General features: G+C 41.0%; 1 protein-coding gene across 2 annotated transcripts; it reads right to left on the bottom strand.

Moving 5' to 3' along the window:
- Nucleotides 1–738: 738 nt before the first annotated feature.
- Nucleotides 739–20,744, bottom strand: cenpf (centromere protein F). 2 transcript variants are annotated; one of them, XM_038701261.1, is made up of 38 exons: nucleotides 20,644–20,744; nucleotides 19,639–19,814; nucleotides 19,361–19,486; nucleotides 18,956–19,026; nucleotides 18,618–18,754; nucleotides 18,281–18,372; nucleotides 17,929–18,202; nucleotides 17,585–17,787; nucleotides 17,302–17,427; nucleotides 17,077–17,205; nucleotides 16,406–16,528; nucleotides 15,986–16,121; nucleotides 15,757–15,886; nucleotides 15,357–15,636; nucleotides 14,916–15,122; nucleotides 14,353–14,561; nucleotides 13,956–14,085; nucleotides 13,252–13,530; nucleotides 12,558–13,145; nucleotides 12,223–12,396; nucleotides 11,125–12,005; nucleotides 10,841–11,052; nucleotides 10,610–10,760; nucleotides 10,348–10,495; nucleotides 9,921–10,032; nucleotides 9,417–9,676; nucleotides 9,219–9,327; nucleotides 8,804–9,009; nucleotides 8,423–8,641; nucleotides 7,975–8,118; nucleotides 7,017–7,206; nucleotides 6,842–6,939; nucleotides 6,647–6,688; nucleotides 5,323–6,459; nucleotides 4,807–4,936; nucleotides 2,955–3,641; nucleotides 2,528–2,649; nucleotides 739–1,839 (listed from the first exon to the last, which is right to left on the bottom strand). In XM_038701261.1, exons 2-38 carry the CDS (start codon nucleotides 19,798–19,800, stop codon nucleotides 1,660–1,662), a joined length of 8,604 nt encoding a protein of 2,867 aa, XP_038557189.1. In that variant the 5' UTR covers nucleotides 19,801–19,814; nucleotides 20,644–20,744; the 3' UTR covers nucleotides 739–1,659. The 2 variants fall into 2 exon arrangements, with proteins under 2 accessions (XP_038557189.1, XP_038557190.1); XM_038701262.1 differs by having other exon boundaries at nucleotides 10,610–10,748.
- Nucleotides 20,745–20,788: the final 44 nt, after the last annotated feature.

Raw genomic sequence — 20,788 nt, 5'->3', positions numbered from 1 at the left:
TGAAATGTGGTGTCTGAATCAAGAGCTGCATTATTGAAAAGGCTGCGAGCTGCTGGTGTTTCCTCACCAACACCACCTTTTGGTGATTTAGTGAAGTTTAACCAGACGGTGGACTGGAAGCAGCTCATTGTGGCCCGTTTCACTTCAGTTTACAACTGTTTTATTTTCTCTAAAGGCCAGAGGAAACATATAAATGGCCTCATTAGATATTTTATTTTCTTCCACTGATAAAATGTCTTTGCCTGATGTGTATCCTGCACTGTCACACAATTTTCTCCGTATGGCTCGGGTTCTCCACCCTGTGGCGGCAGTGTACCTCTGTAACAGCTGCTCGTGTAGGGTGCGGTTCAATACCATACTACCAGGCATGTCAAAATAAGTTAGTATTTCATACCAGGTGTATTACTTGATCCAGTCGGATTTTGCAGTAATATGGCTTTTCTGGCTATTCTGACCCACAGCATGACTGTAAAAGTTTAATGTGCAATGTTTTGACGAAGTAGTATGTCCCGATTTTATGCATACTGCATGAAACAATAAGTAATTACTGTAAGGGCAGCTGCAGTATGTATTAAAAGGAAAAGGAAAAAGTATAAAATCTAGAACGCAGAAATACACTTCTGTGCATACTCTCACGTGTTTCCTGTAATTTCCTGTCAGTTTTTAAAAAAAGTTATCAAATATGAATATTAAAGACAAAACATCAATTTGTATGTGACAAAGAGTTAAGACAACAAGTTAAGAAGCAGTTACACAAGGATTAGTTAAAAAAGGGGCCATTTTAAACTATTTGGCATCATCAGCTATTTACAATGATCAATAAAATTGAACTATACCTAAATCCAGAAAGTGATCAAAAGCAGACCTGCCTTCAGCATTTGTTACAAAGATAAGAAAGAAAAAAGTCAAAATAAAAACTATAAAAATATCTAGAAAATATGAAACAGACAAACAAAATCTTAGCTGCCATTAGCAAACCGGTGACAAGTTACAGGACTAATAGATGAAGCATAGCCGTTATTGCCGTATATATCATGTAATATGTACAAAGTTCAAGACATTTCTCACACACAAAGAACATAAGACCAAAAGAAAATAAAGTACAACCAGTGAGTCACAAAAAACAACTACTACTATTACTACTACTAAGTGAAGAGATGAAAAAAGATGAACAAACACATCCGGCTGGTTTACATTCGGAGGCATCACGAAACAATGGTGATTTCATTCATTGTAAAACATATAGGTAAGATATGTATCTGACATTTCAAAGATGCATAGTAAAAACTATTAAAATAGAGCATAATGAAGTAGTAGCAGTAGTAGTAGCGCTATGAGGAAAAATCACCACTCCTCTTAAACCTGCCTCATTATCTTATTGAGTTAGTTATTACTTCATAGTGTAGTTGTGTCTGTTGCAGTCCTGGAAGAAAGTGATTTAACAGGAAACAAACCAAGAGATACACACAGCCACCACCCCGGAAAGGAAAAGGTGCATCGTAAGTGTTAAACATGTAAAGGGTGAATGTTACTTAAAAACTAAATGTGCCTTGTGTCACTAGGTACAATGTGTTAATCTTTTGTGCATCTATGAGTGTGCATGTGTATATTCCTAGAAGTGAATCACTAGTGCAAACAAACGTGTGTGTACACGTCAATCTACTGAACGTGACAGTTGTCTTGTTGCATTTGGTCTCTTAAAAGCTGTTTCTCTTTCTGCTCTGGCGTCTTCCGTAAACTCAGTGAACGACGCGGAAGTTTCTCCTCACTACTCGGGGAGAGACACTTCTTGTCGAGGCTGTCTGTCGAGGGACTCTGAAGCGGTATGGGCTCCAAAACCTGTGGAGGAAGAGAAAGATAAGAGAGATGACAAGATGAAGGAGAGAATAAGTGAAAGAGGAAAAACACAACAAAGTAGGAAGTGAATTAAACACATGTAAAAGACACAGTCATGCAGCAGGGGAGTCACTGATGAGACATTTTCCCTCTAGACCTCTCTGATCTGAAACCTCTACATCCTCTAAATCACTACTGGTTCACTTCAGCTGACCTGACACAATTAGAAGCTGACCTGGACTGACAAAAAGGTGCGAGGGGTCCGGACATCCTGTAGACATCAGGGGCCCCGGCATACCACAAACAAAATCTGTGACAAGGCATTATTAATATTTTAGCTAAGTCTCTGGATTATTTAACATTGTTTTTTTTGTTGTTTTTTTTAAATAGAGAGGGCAATGTCAGGTGTAACACAAACAAAAAGAAACAGCAGTACTAATATCAAAGCAGAAAACAACTGAAAAGGTTTGTTTCTTTGGAACAGGCTGACATTTTGAAGCTAAAATATGTGCGAGTGTAAGAAAGAGACACAATATTGTGTAATGAGCAATATTGTATATTGCAACTATGTGATTTGTTGTTTTGAAGATTGTAGCTAATATGGCCAATCAAGTGTATGTTCGTTTTGTCCTGTGTGTATGTGAGTGAGTGAGTGAGTGAGTGAGAGAGAGAGATGGTTGCTGCTGCTCACCTTGCTGACAGGTGCAGATGTGGAAGCAGTCGGTCTGGCAGCCAGCCGAGGACTGCAGCGCCTCACTGCGGTTCTCCTCATGATGAATGGACTGGCCTCCCCCAGAGGAATGTCAGCAAACCCTGTGGGAGTACACATGATAACTTTGTTCTGCCAACTAGTATTAGTGCTAATGTAGGACTGTACAAATCTAAACACAAAAGGCAAGAGGGTCTGGAGTAATTCAGTATTTCAAGCCAATGGAAATGTGAGCAGATCATTTAGTGGTGCCAATTCTTGTATTTCCCTGTAAACAACAACACATTTTCGCCATTTCACTTACAAGCTAATCACACTCTACCCCACTAACATGAGAGGCAGGACTGCTAATACTAGACCTCATGCTAGAATACACTGGTACACAAGACAGTTTTTGTCAAACACGAACCTTTCTGCACCAGCTCAGGAAGTCCCTCTGGTCTGAACTCTTCATCTTCCTGTTCAGTTCTTGGTTTGGGTGTCGTCACTGCGTTGGCTTTGATCTTCTTTGTCAGGTTGTGCAGGGCCTCCTGGGCGCTGTCTTTATCGCTGATGTCACAGTGACCCCGTTTACCTGAAGACGACCCCTCAGGAGACCTCTGAGGTGCTGAAGGAGCAATGTTCTCAGTGTTGTCACCCAGATGTTTGGAGGACTTCCTTCCTGAGCGCCGGGGGTGAGTACTGTCAGTGCTGCTGGAGTGGATGTTTGATCCGTTAGCATTTTGGTTAGCAGTGAGCTGCTCAAGTCGTGTTGTCAGTGCATCATTGGTCTCTTCCAGCTTGTGGACTTTAACCATCAGGCTGCAGTATTTATCCATGCTCTCATCTGTCTCTATGCTTTTCTCCTCCAGAAGTTTGTTTAGTTCATCCAACTCACTCTTCATCTCCTCCAGCTCTCTGTTTCTCTCTTCTAACTCCTTCTTCCTTCCATCAAAGGCAGCCTGAAGTTCTTCCACCTCTTTAGTCTTTTCTTCTGCCTCTGTCCTCTTCTGCTGCAGGGCAGTCTTCAGGTCTTCCACTTCCTTCTGTCTCTTCTCAGCCTCCGCCTTTAGCTGGCTCACCTCAGTCTGAGTCTCCTCACTGCTCTTTCCGTCGCCTGTAACAAAAATGTGATGTAAAATTATTCAGCTCCATGTTTTCAGAGCACAGTTTCTGAGTATTTGAATCTGTCATTCTAAATGGAAAAAGCGGGCAAGAATCACCATTCTGACTGAGTTTCCGTAACGTGTCCACTTTGTAAGAAATGTTGAATTTATTATGCTTAAAGAGGTGGTATTATGCTTTTTGGCTTTTTCCCTCTCCTTTATTGAGTTATATCTCTTTTTTGTGCATGTAACAGGTTTGCAAAGTCCACCCCAAAAGGGAGTTCCCATCTCCCACAGAACACTCTGCTATGAACTGCTTGAAAACAGCTCGTTTGTAGTCCAGCCGTTTCCCTTTCATCCTTGTGACGACACAGGGATGAAAGCTAAATGCACCTTATATAACGCTCGCCAAGCGGCTAGTCCGACACGCCCTCAAAAACACCGGTGGAAAAACACTGAGCTGCAGCACACCTCTCCTCTCCCTTCCAAACACTAGCGACCCTCCAGGCAGTAAATGGACATAAAATTGTTTCTGTGATGTAGAGACAGAGCTCAGTTAAAACCTTATGGATGAAACATACATTTGTTACAGATTAATAACTCACCACTCTGAAACTCTTGCTCCAGTCATGTTTGCTTCTCACTGACCTGCCCTTCTCTGCTTCTGATTGGCTAGTAGTCCTTAACTAGGAACTGCGCATGTGCAACTCCCAACAAAGATGTAAAGGCAAGATGTATCACTCCATAGCTAAAACGAAGCCTTCAACACAGAGTGTAAAGAGGAGCTGCAGCAATGTGCAGTATGACAAAAAATAAATAATTGTTTTTTGAAAATGAAACCATGTAAACCTGTTCTGGTACAACCCCTAAATAAGATTTTAAACCTAAAAATGAGCATAATACCACCTCTTTAATATACTTAAAGTGATACTGCATGAACTAAGACTAATGCTCTCACAGCTTCTGGTTCAAATCAGAAGTAGCATCATATGAGTACATAGTTATCTCAAAACCAATACTTTTCATAATATGCCTTTGTCTGGAATTATTTAAATCGTGGATACATTTAAATATAAACTGAAGTTTATGTCCAGATTGAGAATTCTAGTCGGTCCTGATTACGTCCACATACACTATTTTAAATAATGCAAAATCGCGTCAGTGTTATTTCCACACCTGAGCTGTTTAACACAGCCTGCTTCTCCTGCTCCAGTTGTTTGCAGGTCTTCATCCAAAGACTTATCTTGCTCAGGGCAGAGTCTCTCTCTTTAGACACACAAGCGGCACGAGATGTCAGCTCTGACACCTGAAACAGAAGCACAGATAGTAACATAACAATTAAACATCATTTTCATTTTTATCTGTCTATAGGGTCATTTCAAAATTCACTCAAGTAGGCGACACAACTCCAGCTTAAAGGGCGCTGGTGTAGTTTACTTTAAATTTTCCCATTAAAGCCTGTGAATGTGTAAACTCACTCATGTTAATGCCACAGGCTGAGGTTACGACTGTGCGGTCTTAGTTCTGCACGTAAAAGGCGGCTGTTGTTTTCAACAGCTTGTGAAAAACATACTGCTGCATAGACATTTTGAAGCTATTGTGCTGAACCGTACATGTAGTAAAGTAACAGATGGAGTTATTACAGGATTGAAGGTGGCAAAAAACAAGTGAAAGTAAACTGCATGTGTGTACCTGCTCAGTGAGCTGTGAGACAGACAACTTGTGTGTTTCCAAATCCTTCTCCATCGAGGCAACTGCAGACCGAAGCCCCTCTTGTTCTTCTGCGAGTTGCTCTTTCGCCTCTTCTGCTCTTTGCTTCTCTTGTTCCAGCGAAGAACGAGCTGACAACAGGTTATTTTTCTCTAATTCAACCAAAGAAAGGGAGGACTGCAGTTCTTGTTTTTCAGCCTCTAACTTCTGTTTCTGCTCCTCTATTATTTCCTTCTCTTGCTTTAATGAAGAAAGACTTTGTTGCAGGTCATGTTTCTCGGTTTCTATCGAGGAAAGGCTAGACTGAAGCATCTCTTTCTCGTGAGCTAACACTCCTCTCTCTTGCTCTAGTTTTTCTTTCTCTTCTTCTACAGATGCAAGAGTGCAGTGCAGGTTATCTCTCTCTTGTTCCACTGAAAACAGGGTCGAGTGGAGTTTCTCTTTCTCCTCTGCCAGCCGTCCGTTTTCTTCTTCTATCAGTTCTTTCTCCACCATAAGAGATGAAATGGATTTTAGTGAGGCGTGTCTCTGATCTGCCTCCTTCTCCAACACTTCCTTCTCTTCCTCTTTAGCTTTTATGAGTGTTTTAAGCTCCTTAATTTCTTCCTGAAAAGCCTCAATACTAGTCCTCAGGTTGTTTCTCTCTTTCTCCCACTCCTCTCCCTGAGAGCGGAGCTTCTCTCCTTGAGTCTGCCACTCCTCCAGAGAAGACTGCAGACATGTTTTCTCTTTCTCCATCTCTACCAGCAGAGACTGCATCCTCGCTTTGTCCTCTTCTGTTTCTGCACTCTTTTGGTCAAGGGAGATCTCTCTCTGCCGAGAGGCTTCCAGCTGCACCTGGAGGTTATCCACTTGTTTCATTTGCCTCTCAACTTCCTCTCTCATTCCTTTCTCCAGCTCATCTACCCTGTTTTTCTGTCTCTTCTCTTCCTCTTTTCTATCTACCGCTGCCTTCTCCAACCCTCTCTCCAGCTCCTCCTTAGCGGCCTTCAGTTCCTCGATCTCTTTGTTCTTTGTTTCCAGCTCTGTCTCCATGCGTTCTTTCTCAGATCTCAGGTTGTCCAGCATGGCGGAGAGCTCTGATAGTTTGTCACTGAGCTCTTTCTTCTCCTCCTCCACCTGAGGGTCAGGAGGTGGTGAGGGTTGAAGAGAAAATCAGGATGGAAATGAACAGAAGAGCATGACAAAAGAAGAAAAAGGAAGAGATCTGATTAATATATTGCTTGGTTTACAACAACTGCCATCTTTCACCATTAGAACATAAAGAAAGGCATCAGATAGCCAACACTGATTATTGTGAAAGTACCTTTCTCCTTTCCTCCTCCAGCTCAGCTTTGGCTGTTTCAGCCTGTGGAAGAGCATAAAATATCTGAATTTAATACAACCTCGACCTTTCTATCGAACCACCTCACATGTGAATTTTATCCAGGCAAAAATAAGCTGCAATAGTAAGAAATAGGTGGTTGATTATTCTGGCATACACATGTTCACAACAGAATACCTGTAGCACAGCTTCCTCCAGACTTTGCTCTACGTCTTCCGCCTCTCGCTCCAGGGCATCAATGCGATCTTGCAGTGAGTCAGATTTTCTTTGGGCAGCTAGAGAGCAGAGTCACATTTAGACACCAACTCACAAAACAAGAAGTTATGCAATTTCAAAGGGTATTAATAATCACCTTTGAGCAGCTCTCCCATCTTCTTTTTCTTCCTCTCGTCAGACTCAATGCGGACCTGGAGCTTTTCAATACCTGTCCTCATCTGCTGGACCTCATCTTGTGTGGAGTTCAGACGAGAGGCAATCTCTCCCTTTTCTAGCAGAGAGGACTCTAGAGACTGTGAGAGACGATACACTTCTCCCTCTAAAGCCTTGAGGAACAACAGAGGAGGGAAACATGTAAGATTAGAATAAAAAATGTTATGCCCCAAAAAGAATATTTGATGAAAGGGTAAAAAGTCCATTATTTCTATATCAGTATCAGCAGTATTTTGAATATACAGTATTTAACCGATGCTTAGGCACAAAGTTTGGGTGTGAATATTGGTGATGCTACACAACTACTGAAAGTGAAGTGCATCTGAACCATCTGAGGTTTTATCGTTGCATGCACTCATTATTAAACATAGGCAAACTGTAAATGCTTTCTAAAACACAAAACTCTTTATCTTGTAACAAGGGCTGGACCCGAATATTCGACCGTTGGGTACTCATTCGATTTCCATTATGAGATTCGATTATTGAGGTTTTTTTTCCACGCACCTGACCTCCGCCGACAGCAACGAACGTAACACTCCAGTTCACATCAAAGGGAAAATGAAATGAAGCCCTAAGCTGTGTGGGAGCACTTTAAACTTAGTGATGACTGCAGTAGTGTGGAAGTTATGGTGTTTATTAATTTTACAATTGCTTCATTTCATTACAGATGAACAGTCAAATTTCAAAAATCAGTATGAAACTGTAGGCTGGAAACAAACAAAATAATAATAAGCATTAAAATAAGCTTATTTATATTAGGCCGATTGTAGAAGAGCATTTTGTCGCTATAATTTGGGGGGGGGGGGCAGCCCTACTTGTAACTAACTAGCTACAGAGTAACCATTGCGAAGACAGGTTCTCTGAGAAATCAACCCCCTCACCTGTATCTTGCAGACCATAGACTCAGTGTTTTGATTGGCCGAGGTGTGGTCTTCTGTGATCTTGTCAAGCTGTCCAATAAGCTCCTCTCTTTCTCCACTCTGTTGGGATATCGCCTGCTCCAGCGCCTTAATCTGCTCCAACAGCTTTAGTGAAAGAAAAGAAATCGAACTCTTCATAAAGAAAACTGAAACATCAACACATAGTGTAATATTATTATTACACTATGTGGAGACAACAGATTATTTAGAGTTTTTATCCATCTGTGTTGCTATGTTCTAAACTGAAAACAAAAAACAAAAGTAGGAGTAGCAAACCGACTTGTGCACATTTCCTTATGCTATCAATGTAAGCTAACTCTGAATAAAAACATTTCTTGACCTGTCTCAGGTATTTTAATTGACACAAAGAACTGTGCACAGGTCCCAGACTCTTGATTATTCCACACACCTGTTGCTTCTCTGTCTTCAGTTTCTCCATGTTATTTTGCAGGGTTTCATACTCCTTCCTCCCTGCTCTGATGTCATCCTCCAGGATGGCAATGAGGTTTCTGGTGTCGCTGTTGGTCTTCTCCAGACTGTGAGCTTTCTCTCTCCATTGACCCAAAGACTGGTTCAGGTCATCTCGCTCCTCAGAGCAGGACACAAGTTCAGACCTCAGCTGGGTTGTCTGGAGAAACAGTTTAGAATAGTTATGTCGCCCTGATTGATTGGTAACCTTAAAATACAGACCGTGTTCAATAATGTGTTCTTGTGTTGTCAGTTTTTGAACGAGGAGAAACTGAAATGCATTTTGATGTTTTAGCTCACAGGTTTTTGACAGAGTGCTCACCTCTGCTTGGAATGTTTCTATCTGCTGCTCCATGCCTGAACAAGTCCTCCTCTGGGTCTCCATCTCATCCTTCAGTTTGGTCCTGTCACCCTGCAATGTCTCCAGCTCAGACTCCATGCCCAGGATGTGCTGCTCCAGGTTAGCTTTCTCAGAGCGAACCCGCTTCAGCTCGCTCTCCTGCTGAAGGAATTTCTCGTCCCACCCTCCTAAAGATGCAAGGAAAATATCAGATCAATATCAACATGCAACAACATTGTACAAACCTTAAAGCCTGCGTGTTCCTTCACGTTTTAGCTGCTCTTAAAAATTAACAACATGAATACTAATAATGGTTGCACTTTATTTAAAGGCAATCACAACCACTAACACTAACACTAAACGCTTAGCACTTCTGTTTCAGACTGGAAATATTTACCTTTGGCCATCTCCAGTCCTTCCAGCATCTCCATAACATCAGCCAGCTGGCATTTAGCGGTTTGCAGCTGCAGAGTTAATGTCTCTCTCTCCTCTGACAGCTGAGCCAACTACAAATGAGCACACAGTATTAGTATCAGGTATATGTATTTATGTGTATTCAGTTGGTATTTGGCATTCTGGATTGTCTTCCCCATACCTGGTGAGCAAGGCCTTTCTTCTCCACCAAAGCGATGTTCAGCTTATGTGCTGCACCTTGTGCCTCCTCCTCTGCTGCATGAACTTTCTTCTCCAAGTGTTGAACTTGGACTTCCAGTTCGGAGGTCAGCTCCTTTCTCAGTGTGAGGTCGGCGTTCAGTAGGTCGAACTCTGAGCGCAGGGTCCGGAGTTCATTTTCTTGTTTTGTGATAATTTCCTTGTAGTGGTTGAGGTCATCTTGTACGTGAGGTGACTCTGTCGCTGACAGACGGATTGAATACATAAAAGTTTTTTTTTTTTTAAACATCACTGATCAGATTTAAAGTAATAATTCATAGTATGAGTATGATTTAAGTCTAAGTCCCTGGTTGTCTACAATCGGGTATCATATTTTTATTGGCCTAAGCAATTGCTTTTCGATTTCATTTTTAAGTTGGTAAATAAATAACACAAGAGAACACACAATTATTGAAAGTGCAGTCGCAAGCACTATTTAATTACTCACCAGAGGATTCTAACTGTCTGCTCTCACCAAGCGAGGAAGATGGTGGAGAAAGTTCATAGATTTCAGGTTTACTTTCAAGGCCATCTTTGGTATGGCTGCTGTCGTCAGGAAGCTGCAAATAAGAAGACTTAGTTTAATAAAAGGTCATAAACACACCCAAAATCATCCTGTTTATATTATAAAAACACACTCAATAATATAATGCTTTTGTATTCACAGGTAAATATGATTTCTTAACAGTACACAACAATTTCAGGTATAGATGTCTCAATGTCATACTCAAACTGCTGAAAGATAAACATTCCTCTGTGATAGACATTTCAGTAGCAACTATCAAGTTCCCCGATTTTATTAATGATAAATCAATGAAATATGCCAGCAGCATCACAAATGAAGGACAAATATATGTTGTAATAATTGTTATTACCTGATGTGAGGGTTGCTGTTTATGCTGCTGCACTTCGTTCACCCTCGTTTCCTCTACATCTGCCACACACACCTCCGTCTCCTCGCCCGGTTGTTCCTGGATCACCTCCTTCTCAGTGATGTTCTCCTTGAAGACGAGCTCTATCTCACTACCAGGGGATGAGGGAGATTCGATTTATTCATGAGGTAATAAAACACACATGTAACACACATAGGCTTTATGCTTAGTACAAAACCATACATTCTATGTACAAAACTCATACCTGAAAGTCTTGTCATACTGGTGGGAATGTTCAACCAGGTCAAACATGTGGCCCAGCTGTTCATTTACTGGAAGGGACTCAGTATTGGTACTGATGCTTGTATCAAGACTCAGCTGTACATCAGTCTGTCCAGCTGCTTCTGCTGGGGAAACTGTTGCACATAAATCAATATAAATGTAAAGCTGCAGCAGTGTTTCATGACATTTTATCCTAGTTTTTGTTTACACTCACCATCAATGGCCGTCTCCTCAGACTCCATGCAGCTGATTTTTTCTCCTGTGTTCTGAGCCTGCTGTGATTTTGAGAGCTGAATTATGAGGCTGTTTTGTTGGTCCACCTGCTCCAGCAGTGACTCGTAAAGCTGCTTTAACACAGTCAGCTCCTTCTGTAAGCCCGCCAACTTCTGATGCAGTTCTGCCTGCTCCGCCTCAAACTGTTGGCTCCTGTGATCCAGCATAAAAGTCATGCTACTATATTTGAAAACAAACTTCAAAGCAGATAATGATGTACTATACCTCTCTCGGTTCTCTTCCTCAGTCCTCTTGTCTCTCATCTCAAGCTGCTCCTTCAGCCTCTGGTGCTCCAGCTCTGCGGACAGGAGGGAGTGCTGGATGCACTCATTCTCCTCTTTAAGTGAGACCACCTCTCCTTCATGCCTCTCTATGCTTCCTTGCAACTGCAGCTTCTCTTCGGTCACTTGATTCAAACTAGATTGTAGTTTGATATTCTCTTCAGTCAGCTGATTACATTTGGCTTCCAGCTGCAGCTTTTCCTCAATTACTCGATTCAAGTTCTTTTTCTCTGAGGTTAGCTCGCTTAGTTTAGCCTCAAATAGCATTTTTTCCTGGTTTATCAGATTGAGGGTAACATGTAGTTGGGCTCTCTCCTCAATCACCTGTCTAAGGGCCGATTCGGCTTCTTGCTTCTCTACAGTTATTTGATCAATCTTCTGCTTTTCTTCAGTTAACTGCTTTATGTTGGTCTGCAGTCGTTTGTTCTCTTCAGCTAGCGTGCCTAGATTGGCTTCCAGCTGTTTCTTCTCTGCGTTTACTTGAATCATTTCAGTTTCCACTTCTTCTTTGTCATCTGTTAACTGTTTCAAAGTAGTCTCGAGTTTGTTTTTCTCTTGTAGTAACTGGTTAAGATTATTGTCTTTGTCCTCAGTTATCTGCCTGAGAGTTGTCTCTAACTTGATATTTTCCTCTGTGGTCTGACTGAGTTTAGATTCTAAAGTGGCAATGCTCTCCTCCAGCTCCCTACATTTGACAGCATCCTCTTCCAGACGAGATATTTCACAGCTCCTCTCCATCAGCTCCTCCCTGGCTGTGACATACTGCGTCTCCAGCAAAGAGTTCTGAGACTGGACCTCCTCTAACCGGGTTTCCAAGACAGAGACCTGAAAAGGTTAGAATTTAATCCAATTAGGGATGTTTATTTCCACACAGAGCAACAGGAGCTAGGAAAGATGATGCCAATTTGCTACCTTTAAATAATGAAATAAATTTATGAGACACATTCAACTTTAAGACTTTCTGGAAATGAAAAATTTGCACCACAGAATGGTGAAAATGTTTCTTAATTTGATATATTTTTGTGTAAGATATTAGCTCTACCTGGGCTTTGCTGTCCTCTAGCCTGGCCTCCATGTCAGACATCTGGGTTTGGTTCTGAGCCAGCTGAGCCTCCAGTGACTCTATGGTTCCCCTCAGCTCCTCCACCTGACTGTCAAAAGAGTTCATGACTGTCTCGTTGTCCTCCAGGTCCATTTGCAGCATCTCTAGCTGCACCTAAATGTTAAAAATGAAAGGAATAAAAGAAAATTATTAAAACTCTTCATACATTTGTAACAATAATCTGAGCCATGCAACACTAATATAATACTAAACGTTTCCATCTATGTAAGAAGTGTAAGGCCCAAAACAAAACCAAAAATACATTAGTAACCAACCTTGATTTTGTTCATGGCAACCACCTTCTCCTTCAGGAGGTCTGACGTTTTTGCCTGTTCTGCCTCTGCTTTATTCAGCTTCTCCTTCAAGCTCTTTATCGTGTTGTCTCTCTCTTCTAAGCCACGTGAAGCAGCAGACAGAGTTGTCTTCATGGTCTTGATCTCCTCCCGTCGAGATCTTGACTCCGCTTTAGCAGCAGTAACTGATTGTTTAGCAGCTTCAAGTTTCTCTTTAAGGCGCTTCTCTTTGTTAAGGACATTTTCAATTTCCAGAGCGTGACTCTCTGACTCTTTGCTCATCTTCTCTGTGAGCTCTTCGACTTCTTTCTCCAAAGTACAGATAAGACTGGTTTTCTCGGTCAGGGTGTTCTCCAAGTTGGACTTTATTTCAATAGTGGAGGAGTGACTCCTCTCAAGAGCTTCTAGACACTTCTTAAGGTCAGCATGTGACTGGTTGACCACGTCCAGTTCATTCTTCAAGACAGGAAGCTTCTCTGCTGCATCTTTGCTTGCTATTACCTCTTCTTCTAAGGAAGATATCTGCTCCAGAAGGTTGTTGATCTTCTCAATATGAGCCTGTTGGAGGTTCTTAATAAGAAATAGATTAAGTTTATTATTTAAGAAGCACAACTTATAGTATATATGAGAAAACATGCAGAACTGACTATCCTCCTAAACATAATTCCATTTTTACCTCAGCCTCTTTCTTCGTCTCTTGAACTGCACTTTCCTGCTCAGCCTTTTGTTTCTGCAGAGATAAAATCTGAGCTTCGGCCTCTCTCAGCTGCTTTTCCTTCTCCTCACTGTGGCTCTGCAGATCCTTCAGATCCTCCTCTAACTGTCTGAGCTCTTCTGATTTTTTCTCATTCATCTTTTTGTGTTGCTCTTCATTGTCCGACAGTGTCTTAATTTGTTTCTGCAGCTCAGCACACAGTTGCTCCTGGACCTTCAGGAACTGATCTATGGAACTGACCTGAAACATGAACAAAAGATTCAATTATGGCATATAATGGTTGAGACGAAAGTACGGAATATTACCCAACATAAGGGAAAAGCACAGGGCACAATATTATAAGGTCAGCAGAATAAACTGAATTTGCAACTGAAATTAGTAACACTCTGAACACTCTTCAAGGGCCGGACCTTAATCTTCAGTAAATATTAAATGTATAATAGCAAAGATACTTGGATCATGATGTATTCATTGGTCATAAGGTTATTTTGTATCTACACTTACAATATGCTGCAGTCTATTACATTACTAAATACAACCTTAGAAATAGCCACAAAGTTGAATCAACTCCAAAGGAAATGACAGTATGTGTAAACAGTAGACTCATATTTAAATAAAGATAATAAATAGTCTGTAAGTTTCTGTTGCTGTCCAGTAAAACGGACCTTATTTTTGGTGAGCAGCAGCTCTTGTTGAGCCTCCTCCAACTGCAGCCTGAGCTGCTCAGTTTCTTCAACCTTTGCCGACACACTCTCCTCACACTGCTTCAGCAGGGCAGCCTTCTCCTCTGCCAACCTGGTAGATTAGACAGCAAAGACATGAAAAAAGCATCTTAAAAGCAAGCTACATTTTGTTTTCCTACTGAAACAATGTGGGTACAGTATTTATATCCTGATTATGTCATAAGCCACTAAGGCATTTTAGTCTGGCTGTATCCATAAACCTCTCAGACCCTGCAGTATCATGTTGCGCAGTGAAGCAAGTTTGTAAAAGTAGGATTTATCGCAGGGATGTTGTGAGTTCATGGAAAATTATTAACTAAACCAAAAACAAAACTCCCACCTGACACTTTGCTCCTCCTGCTCTGCAGTGGCCTGAGCAAGGCTCTCTCTCAGCTGGCTGATCTCTGCTTGGCCCAACTCCACCAGCTGGTCTTTGGAGCGAGCCAGGTCGCAGGCTGCCTGGTGCTCATCCTGCAGGTCTGTGTTGGTCTTTTCAGCCTGCTCTGCTCGAGTCATTTCCTTTTGCAACCGCAACTCCAGATCTTTGAGCTGTTCAGATAAAAGAGCAAGCACACATTAATGACTATTGATTATATTACTTTAGGTCCAGTCAGTCAGATGTTCTGTTCTGTTACCAAGACCAAAATCTGAATGAAAGTATACCGCAATTTAAAGATGCAGAGATTGTTTTCAGCTAATTATATTACAAAACAGTAAAGGTGGATGCCATTTTTTCCAATTACCACATTCAACATTTTAAAATGTAAAAATCTGATAGATAGGACTAATAATTAATTAATTAACTATTTTTTAGTTATTATGTTTGCTTATGAACCTTACAGGGACATATCACACAATGTTACTGCAAAATGTACTTCAAAAACAAATAAAACAATAAATCACCTGTGTTTCAAGCTGAGCCACTTGCACAGCAACATTCTCCAGGTCTTTGCTGTGCTTCTGTCCAGCCTCGGAGAACTGAAACTGGAGCTCCTCGTACTGATGCTCCCTCTCCTCCAACTCTGTGCTCTTGTTGAGGAGTTCTCCCTTCAACGAATCGATGAGAGCAGACAGACTGGCCTTGTCTCCCTCCACACTCATGAGCTGCTTCTACAATATTGAGTAGAAATGTATTGAAGGTAAGTGCTGAACTGCTTGAAAATTGCTGATGTTTTTTTTTGACTTTTTAGTCTTTCAAACTTTATTAAAAATGAATGATTTGTGAATCCAAATTTAACAGGTTTTGGGGTATACAGTTAAATGTTCGTCCAGTATATGTATCTCTGTGTCATATCTTCCTTATTCCACAATTAAGTAAATATATTGGGAACCACAGCACCTTACCTTGAGTTCATCATTCGCCTCATTCAGCGAGGAGAGACTGCTCTCCAAGTTACCAATTTTGTCAGTGAGGTCTTTTTGCACAGCCTCAGTTTCATTAATCAAGGTCTTCTTATCGTTCTTCCACTCCAGCAGAGCTTGATGTTCTTGTTTCAGTTCCTTACACTCATTTTGACTCGCAGTGAGATTTGATTTCAGCTCTTGGCTCTCCTTCTCTAGGACTGTCAATCTGTTGGTCAGCCTCTCTGTCTCTTGCTTCTGTTTCTGCAGTTCATTCTGAGATCTAAGGTGTAATAAAATATTTACAATGACTGAAGGGCAAGTTAAATATCACAGATACAGTGTAACTTCACGTTTTCAGAAACTGTAACGCTCTTCTTATCTACAGTAAAACTATGTTCACCTCTCATTTTTGGTCTCTGTTTCACAAAGTGTCTTCTTCAGGTTCTCCAGCTCCCGGGTCGAAGCCTGAGTCTGCTGCTCCAGTTTAGACTGAAGTCTCTTCAGCTCGTCCGTCTGCCCCTCTGATTTTGCTGAAGAGCAAAAAGACAACCAACTTAAAAACTGAGATAGCCTCAGATAATACTCTAAAGTAGCTGCTACCCTCTAGCATTGCCATTCCTACTAATTACCTTTTAGGTCATCTAGTAATCCCTGCGTGCGTTTGAGGCTCTGGTCTGCGCTCTTCTTCTCTTCCTCCAGCTGACTCAAACGCCTGCTGCTCTGGTCCAACTGGACAGTCAGACTGTTCTTCTCTTTCTGCAGCTCCTGGACAGAGGAATAAATGTGGAGCTAACGTAAGCGGCAGCAAAAGGTAATGATAGAGATGGGGGAAGACATGGAGGCACGTGTCAGGAAAAGAAAAGAAATATGAGGAACAGATGCTGAATAGGGAAGACCTGTTCACAGTGTTGGGAAATATAATGATATTTGCTGGTATTTTTGGTAACAAATGACTGTTCAAACATTAAGAAAAGATGTATCAACAAACTTGCTAGTGAATTGTGAATTCTCAAATACAGTAAGTGGACATTCTACTAATAGTAACCCACCTCCATTTTCTTGCGGAAGTCCTGCTCCTTGGTCTGGCTGGCCTGGAGGGTCTGCTCTGACCTCAGCAGTTTCTGTTTCTGCTCCTCCACCTCCTTCTCTATTTGACTCTTTTGGAAGCACATCTGGAAAGGAGAAAAAAGAGATAAGATTTACTGTAAGAGAATAAAGGAGAAGTATGTACGAGGTCAGAAAGTCTGAAAAGTGTGAGACAAATGTCACATACAAATGCCCTAAATCCCCCTAATACACAGATGTTGATGCAAACATTTCACTACTGAATTTCTTTCATCAAATGTGACCTGCAAGACGAAATACATTTTCGGCATTGCCAGTTGGCATACCTTCCATGCAAACCAAAAAAGTTGAAATTTCTTCAAAGGGAAGTACAGGACTGGAGCAGCAGAAAACATGGTAGAAGCAGCACTCTATCTAACTTTTCTCCACTTCAGCTAAACTTAACCTGATGTTCTCACAGTCATCCTACATAGCTATAATAATATAGCTAGACAACATAATGACAAGGAAATAACTAAAAGCTTATGTGCCACCCTCAGACGGTCACTAACTTTTCTTCCACATTATTCTTGTTGACAGCTGTGTGAAGAAATAATGAATTTAAGGAGATGAAGGAAGAGCAGAAAAGTGTAAAACAGAAATGTTAGGAAGTTACCTTTTCCATATCAGCCTGCACTATGTTGTAGTCTTTTTTGGACTGTTGGATCTCTTGTGTTAGCTTGGTTTTGGTCTGGTTCAGCTGCTGTTCCAAAGCCTGGTGAGAACTCTGCAGCTGGGCTAGCTCCTACACAATATATAGAACAGGCACAAAAGTGTCAGCCTTTTTATTTAGACTGTATGATAAAACTTAACATATAAAAGTTAATTCAAGTTGTTGGACCTTTTGACTGTCTCTCTCTTGATCCTTTAGTTTCTGCTCCAGAGCTCGTTTGCAGCTCTCAGCGTTGTGCCTCTGACAGCTCATCTCCTCCGTCACTTGTTTCAGCTTCTGCTCAACTGATGAACACTAACAACAATAAGCAGAATATTTGTCAGTCATTTACATTTTTTCTTCTGTTTTAATCCATCCTTCATACTATAACCTATATAATCAAGCAGAAATAAAACAAAAACAATATATTCCATATTAATAACATCTCAATGTACCAATTATAGAAGCGTACCTTGGACACAGCCTGTTGGTGTCTGTCGTTGGCCTGACTCAGTTCTTGGCTGGTCTTAGCCAGGGCTCTGTCCCGTTCAGTCAGCTCTTTGCAGGCCTGGTTCAGTTGGGTTTGTAGTTCCTGCAGTTTGGAGGCCTGACTACGAATTTCCTTCTCCTGAGCGGACAGATTCTTCTCCAGCTCAGACACACGTCCACGCAGCTCTGATGAAGAAACCGTATAAATGAAAGGCCTGTTGCTGGACATGTTTAAAAGACCCACATATAATTTTCAGAGGTAGTGGATGAAAAAGATATCAACACTACACAAGATATTAATTCCAAAACAATTTATAAACAGCCCACCTTGGTTGAGGGATTTTAGCTGCTCCATCTGTTGGGAGGATCCACTGGGACTCTGCACTGCTCTGGAAGAGCTTACCCGCTGGCTGGATTTAATGGGTGTCTCCTCGTGGGCATCCCACAGGGATATCCCCCGCCTCTTCAGAGGCGTTTCCATCGCATCCTGAGAGTGGCGGCTGTTGGCCTGATCCTGCTGTTGCCATGGGAAAATGGAAGATCCAGCTTGGCGGGCAGCAATGTCTTTGTGGCTTACACTGACTGAAGACTGATTCAGCAGCTAAAACAGAAGTGATAAGTTAACATCATCAACTACAAAGAGACAAACCCACATAATAAATATAGGTAATGTACTTACTTTGACTTGCAGGACTTTGAGTTCAGTCTCTAGCCTTTTTCTTTCTTCTACCTCCTGGCTGTATTTCTCCTGAAGCTCATCTAATCTGTTATCTATGGAGCACAAATACCATGATAACTGACAACCTCACTCAGAGTCACTCTGAGTTTGCTCCCATACAAAGACCCAAGTAGATAAGAGGCAGCAACATCACTAACATTTGAAATGATAACAGCACAACACGTAAGCATATAGCTAGAAAATACGACTGAGGCGAAGATTAAAAAAGAAGAAGAGACATCTAATAACACAAAGACAGCATGAACATGAGACACAGAATAAAAACAAACTGAAATACCCTGCTGTCTGTAGGCCGTAACAGGAGCTGGGGTAGTGAAACTTTTCTGTGGAGTAATGTAGGGCTGAAGCTCAGAGGAGGAAGATGACACAGATGAAGAGCCAGCAGGCTGAGAACGATCCAGTTCATTTTTGTACCTGGGCAGATGGAAAGACAGCGTTAACAGTCATTTAAGAGTCAGGATTTTCAGTGCTTTCCATTTGGTCAAATATTTTCTATCTATTCTTGTTAAGCATGACTTACTCAGTTCTTGACAAACACTAAGTCACAGGAGCTACATTTGTGAATCCTCCCGCACTATTTAGATAAAAATGCTTATCAACAAACATTGAACTCACTTCTTGAGCTCCTGTTCTAGTCGGTCTATGGTCTTCCTGCAGGAGTTAAGCTGACCCTCCAGGTAGCTCACCTAGGTTTAGGAAATGGATTTAGTCACAGACAGTTAAATTTCTTGCTTAATTCCCTATAAGTATAACATGAGTCTTCAGAGTGGTTGGTTGCATACTAGTGATTATATGTTTGTTACTGTCCAGTTGTAACAGCCAAGGGATAAAATACTATAAATTTCACTTTAAAAACACATTGTGTTGGCTTAAATATACAATCAAGTACATCTGTGAAATATCAATAATCTGCTGTTAATTAATAGTCAACTGATGACATTGTCCCCCAGTACTGAATAAATTTCAAACTAAATAGCAATAAACTGCAGCATTTCTGTCTTTCTCATATCAGGAACTGACCTGCTGCTCCTTGACTCCAAGATCGTGGCTGGCCTTTTGACGGGCTTTCTCCAGAGAATCACATGACTCTACCAAAGACTGGTTCTCTCTTTTCAAAGCAGAGGTCTCAGTACGATCACTGTCCGCCTGGAGAAAGAGGCACATAGAAATACATATATTATATTAATTATCTATCATTTTTAATATCTTTTTTTGTGTGTATATTTTCCTGCTAGAATTTCTATTTATCTTAGGCCACTAACATTCCCCAAAGGTGTACACTTATGTTGAACACTGACCTTTTGTTTCTGTTTTTGCAGAGCAGCCTCTAGGGAGTCCAGCTGAAACTGTTTCTGGGACCTTTCCTTCTTCAGTTTGTCCAGCTGAACTTCCATCTCCTGGATCTTCTGCAGGGCTTTCCCTGGAAGTCCATCCTTCCACTCCTCCACCGCCCAGCTCATGGTTTATAACCTGACTGAACAGACATGGACTTATTTGATGGGGAAAACAATAACTTACTGCAAAAAGCTCATTAATGATACCGATATGACCAATAAGTGACGTTTGGGTACCTACTAAGTTTTGTGTGTATTGGAATGTGATCAAACATTTTTGTCCTAACAAGAACATAACAATGCACTCGTTCAAATGAAATAATAAATTAGCCTACATATTATTAAACATAAGTTAGCTTTAGTCTATTAACGCTTAACAGTAACAAGAAAACGACAATGTTTGCTTAACTTACTTGGCCTGAAGTTAATACACGACATTTTATTTATGTTAACTATAAAAACACTAATGTTCATGTTGAGTTTATTTTGTTTAATAAATTGGTTAGCTAACAATTAATTGATATAAAATTGATTATCTTTTACCAACGTCGGGGCATTTTGAAGTTAGCAAATATTTGTTAGCCAAGTTAACGTAACGTTACAGTTAACATACCTTTAGCTAACGCAGTGCTAATGTAAACTAACGTTGTCACATAACACTGATATTTAACGTCAACTACCGCTTGGTAAACAACACACATCTGATATATTAATGTTGTAACATTAACGTTACTTTGATTTGGACCGTAAATATTAACTTGCAAGTATGTTTCTGTTGGACATAACGTTAACTTAGCTGGGTTCAACATAGATTTAGCATAATGTTAACGTTAAACTAATTTTGATTTTAAGCAAAAATCCACCAGTCAACGGCCGGAAATTACAAAATGTACGGTGAAATGACACATGTGGAAACGGTAATACAGGGCTAAAATAAATTGCTAGAAGAGTTAAGACAGCTGCACTTACTTTGGGCGCGATGCTTCTTTATTTCACACTGTTTGGGTCGTTCTCGTTGGAAAATTCAAACTCCACCGGATGAAACCGCAATCCGGTCAGATGCATACCCATTGGCTGGTTCACGTGACGTCAATCAGATAACTCACACGATTGG

The sequence above is a fragment of the Micropterus salmoides genome, unplaced genomic scaffold (genome assembly GCF_014851395.1).
Source record: "Micropterus salmoides isolate LMB-PRFRI ecotype aquatic unplaced genomic scaffold, ASM1485139v1 Ms_hic_scaffold_6, whole genome shotgun sequence".
Classification (NCBI taxonomy): Eukaryota; Metazoa; Chordata; class Actinopteri; order Centrarchiformes; family Centrarchidae; genus Micropterus; species Micropterus salmoides.
This window is presented reverse-complemented; position numbering and strand designations above follow the sequence as displayed.

Bases quoted from the DNA above. Each gene is read 5' to 3' on its own strand.
- cenpf (XM_038701261.1), bottom strand. From the start codon at position 19,800: ATGAGCTGGGCGGTGGAGGAGTGGAAGGATGGACTTCCAGGGAAAGCC. The intron at 12,397-12,557 runs GTTGGTTACTAA...TTTAACATTTAG, and splicing joins TTGCCATGAACAAAATCAAG to GTGCAGCTAGAGATGCTGCA. The intron at 9,677-9,920 runs GTGAGTAATTAA...TCCGTCTGTCAG, and splicing joins CAGACAGTTAGAATCCTCTG to CGACAGAGTCACCTCACGTA.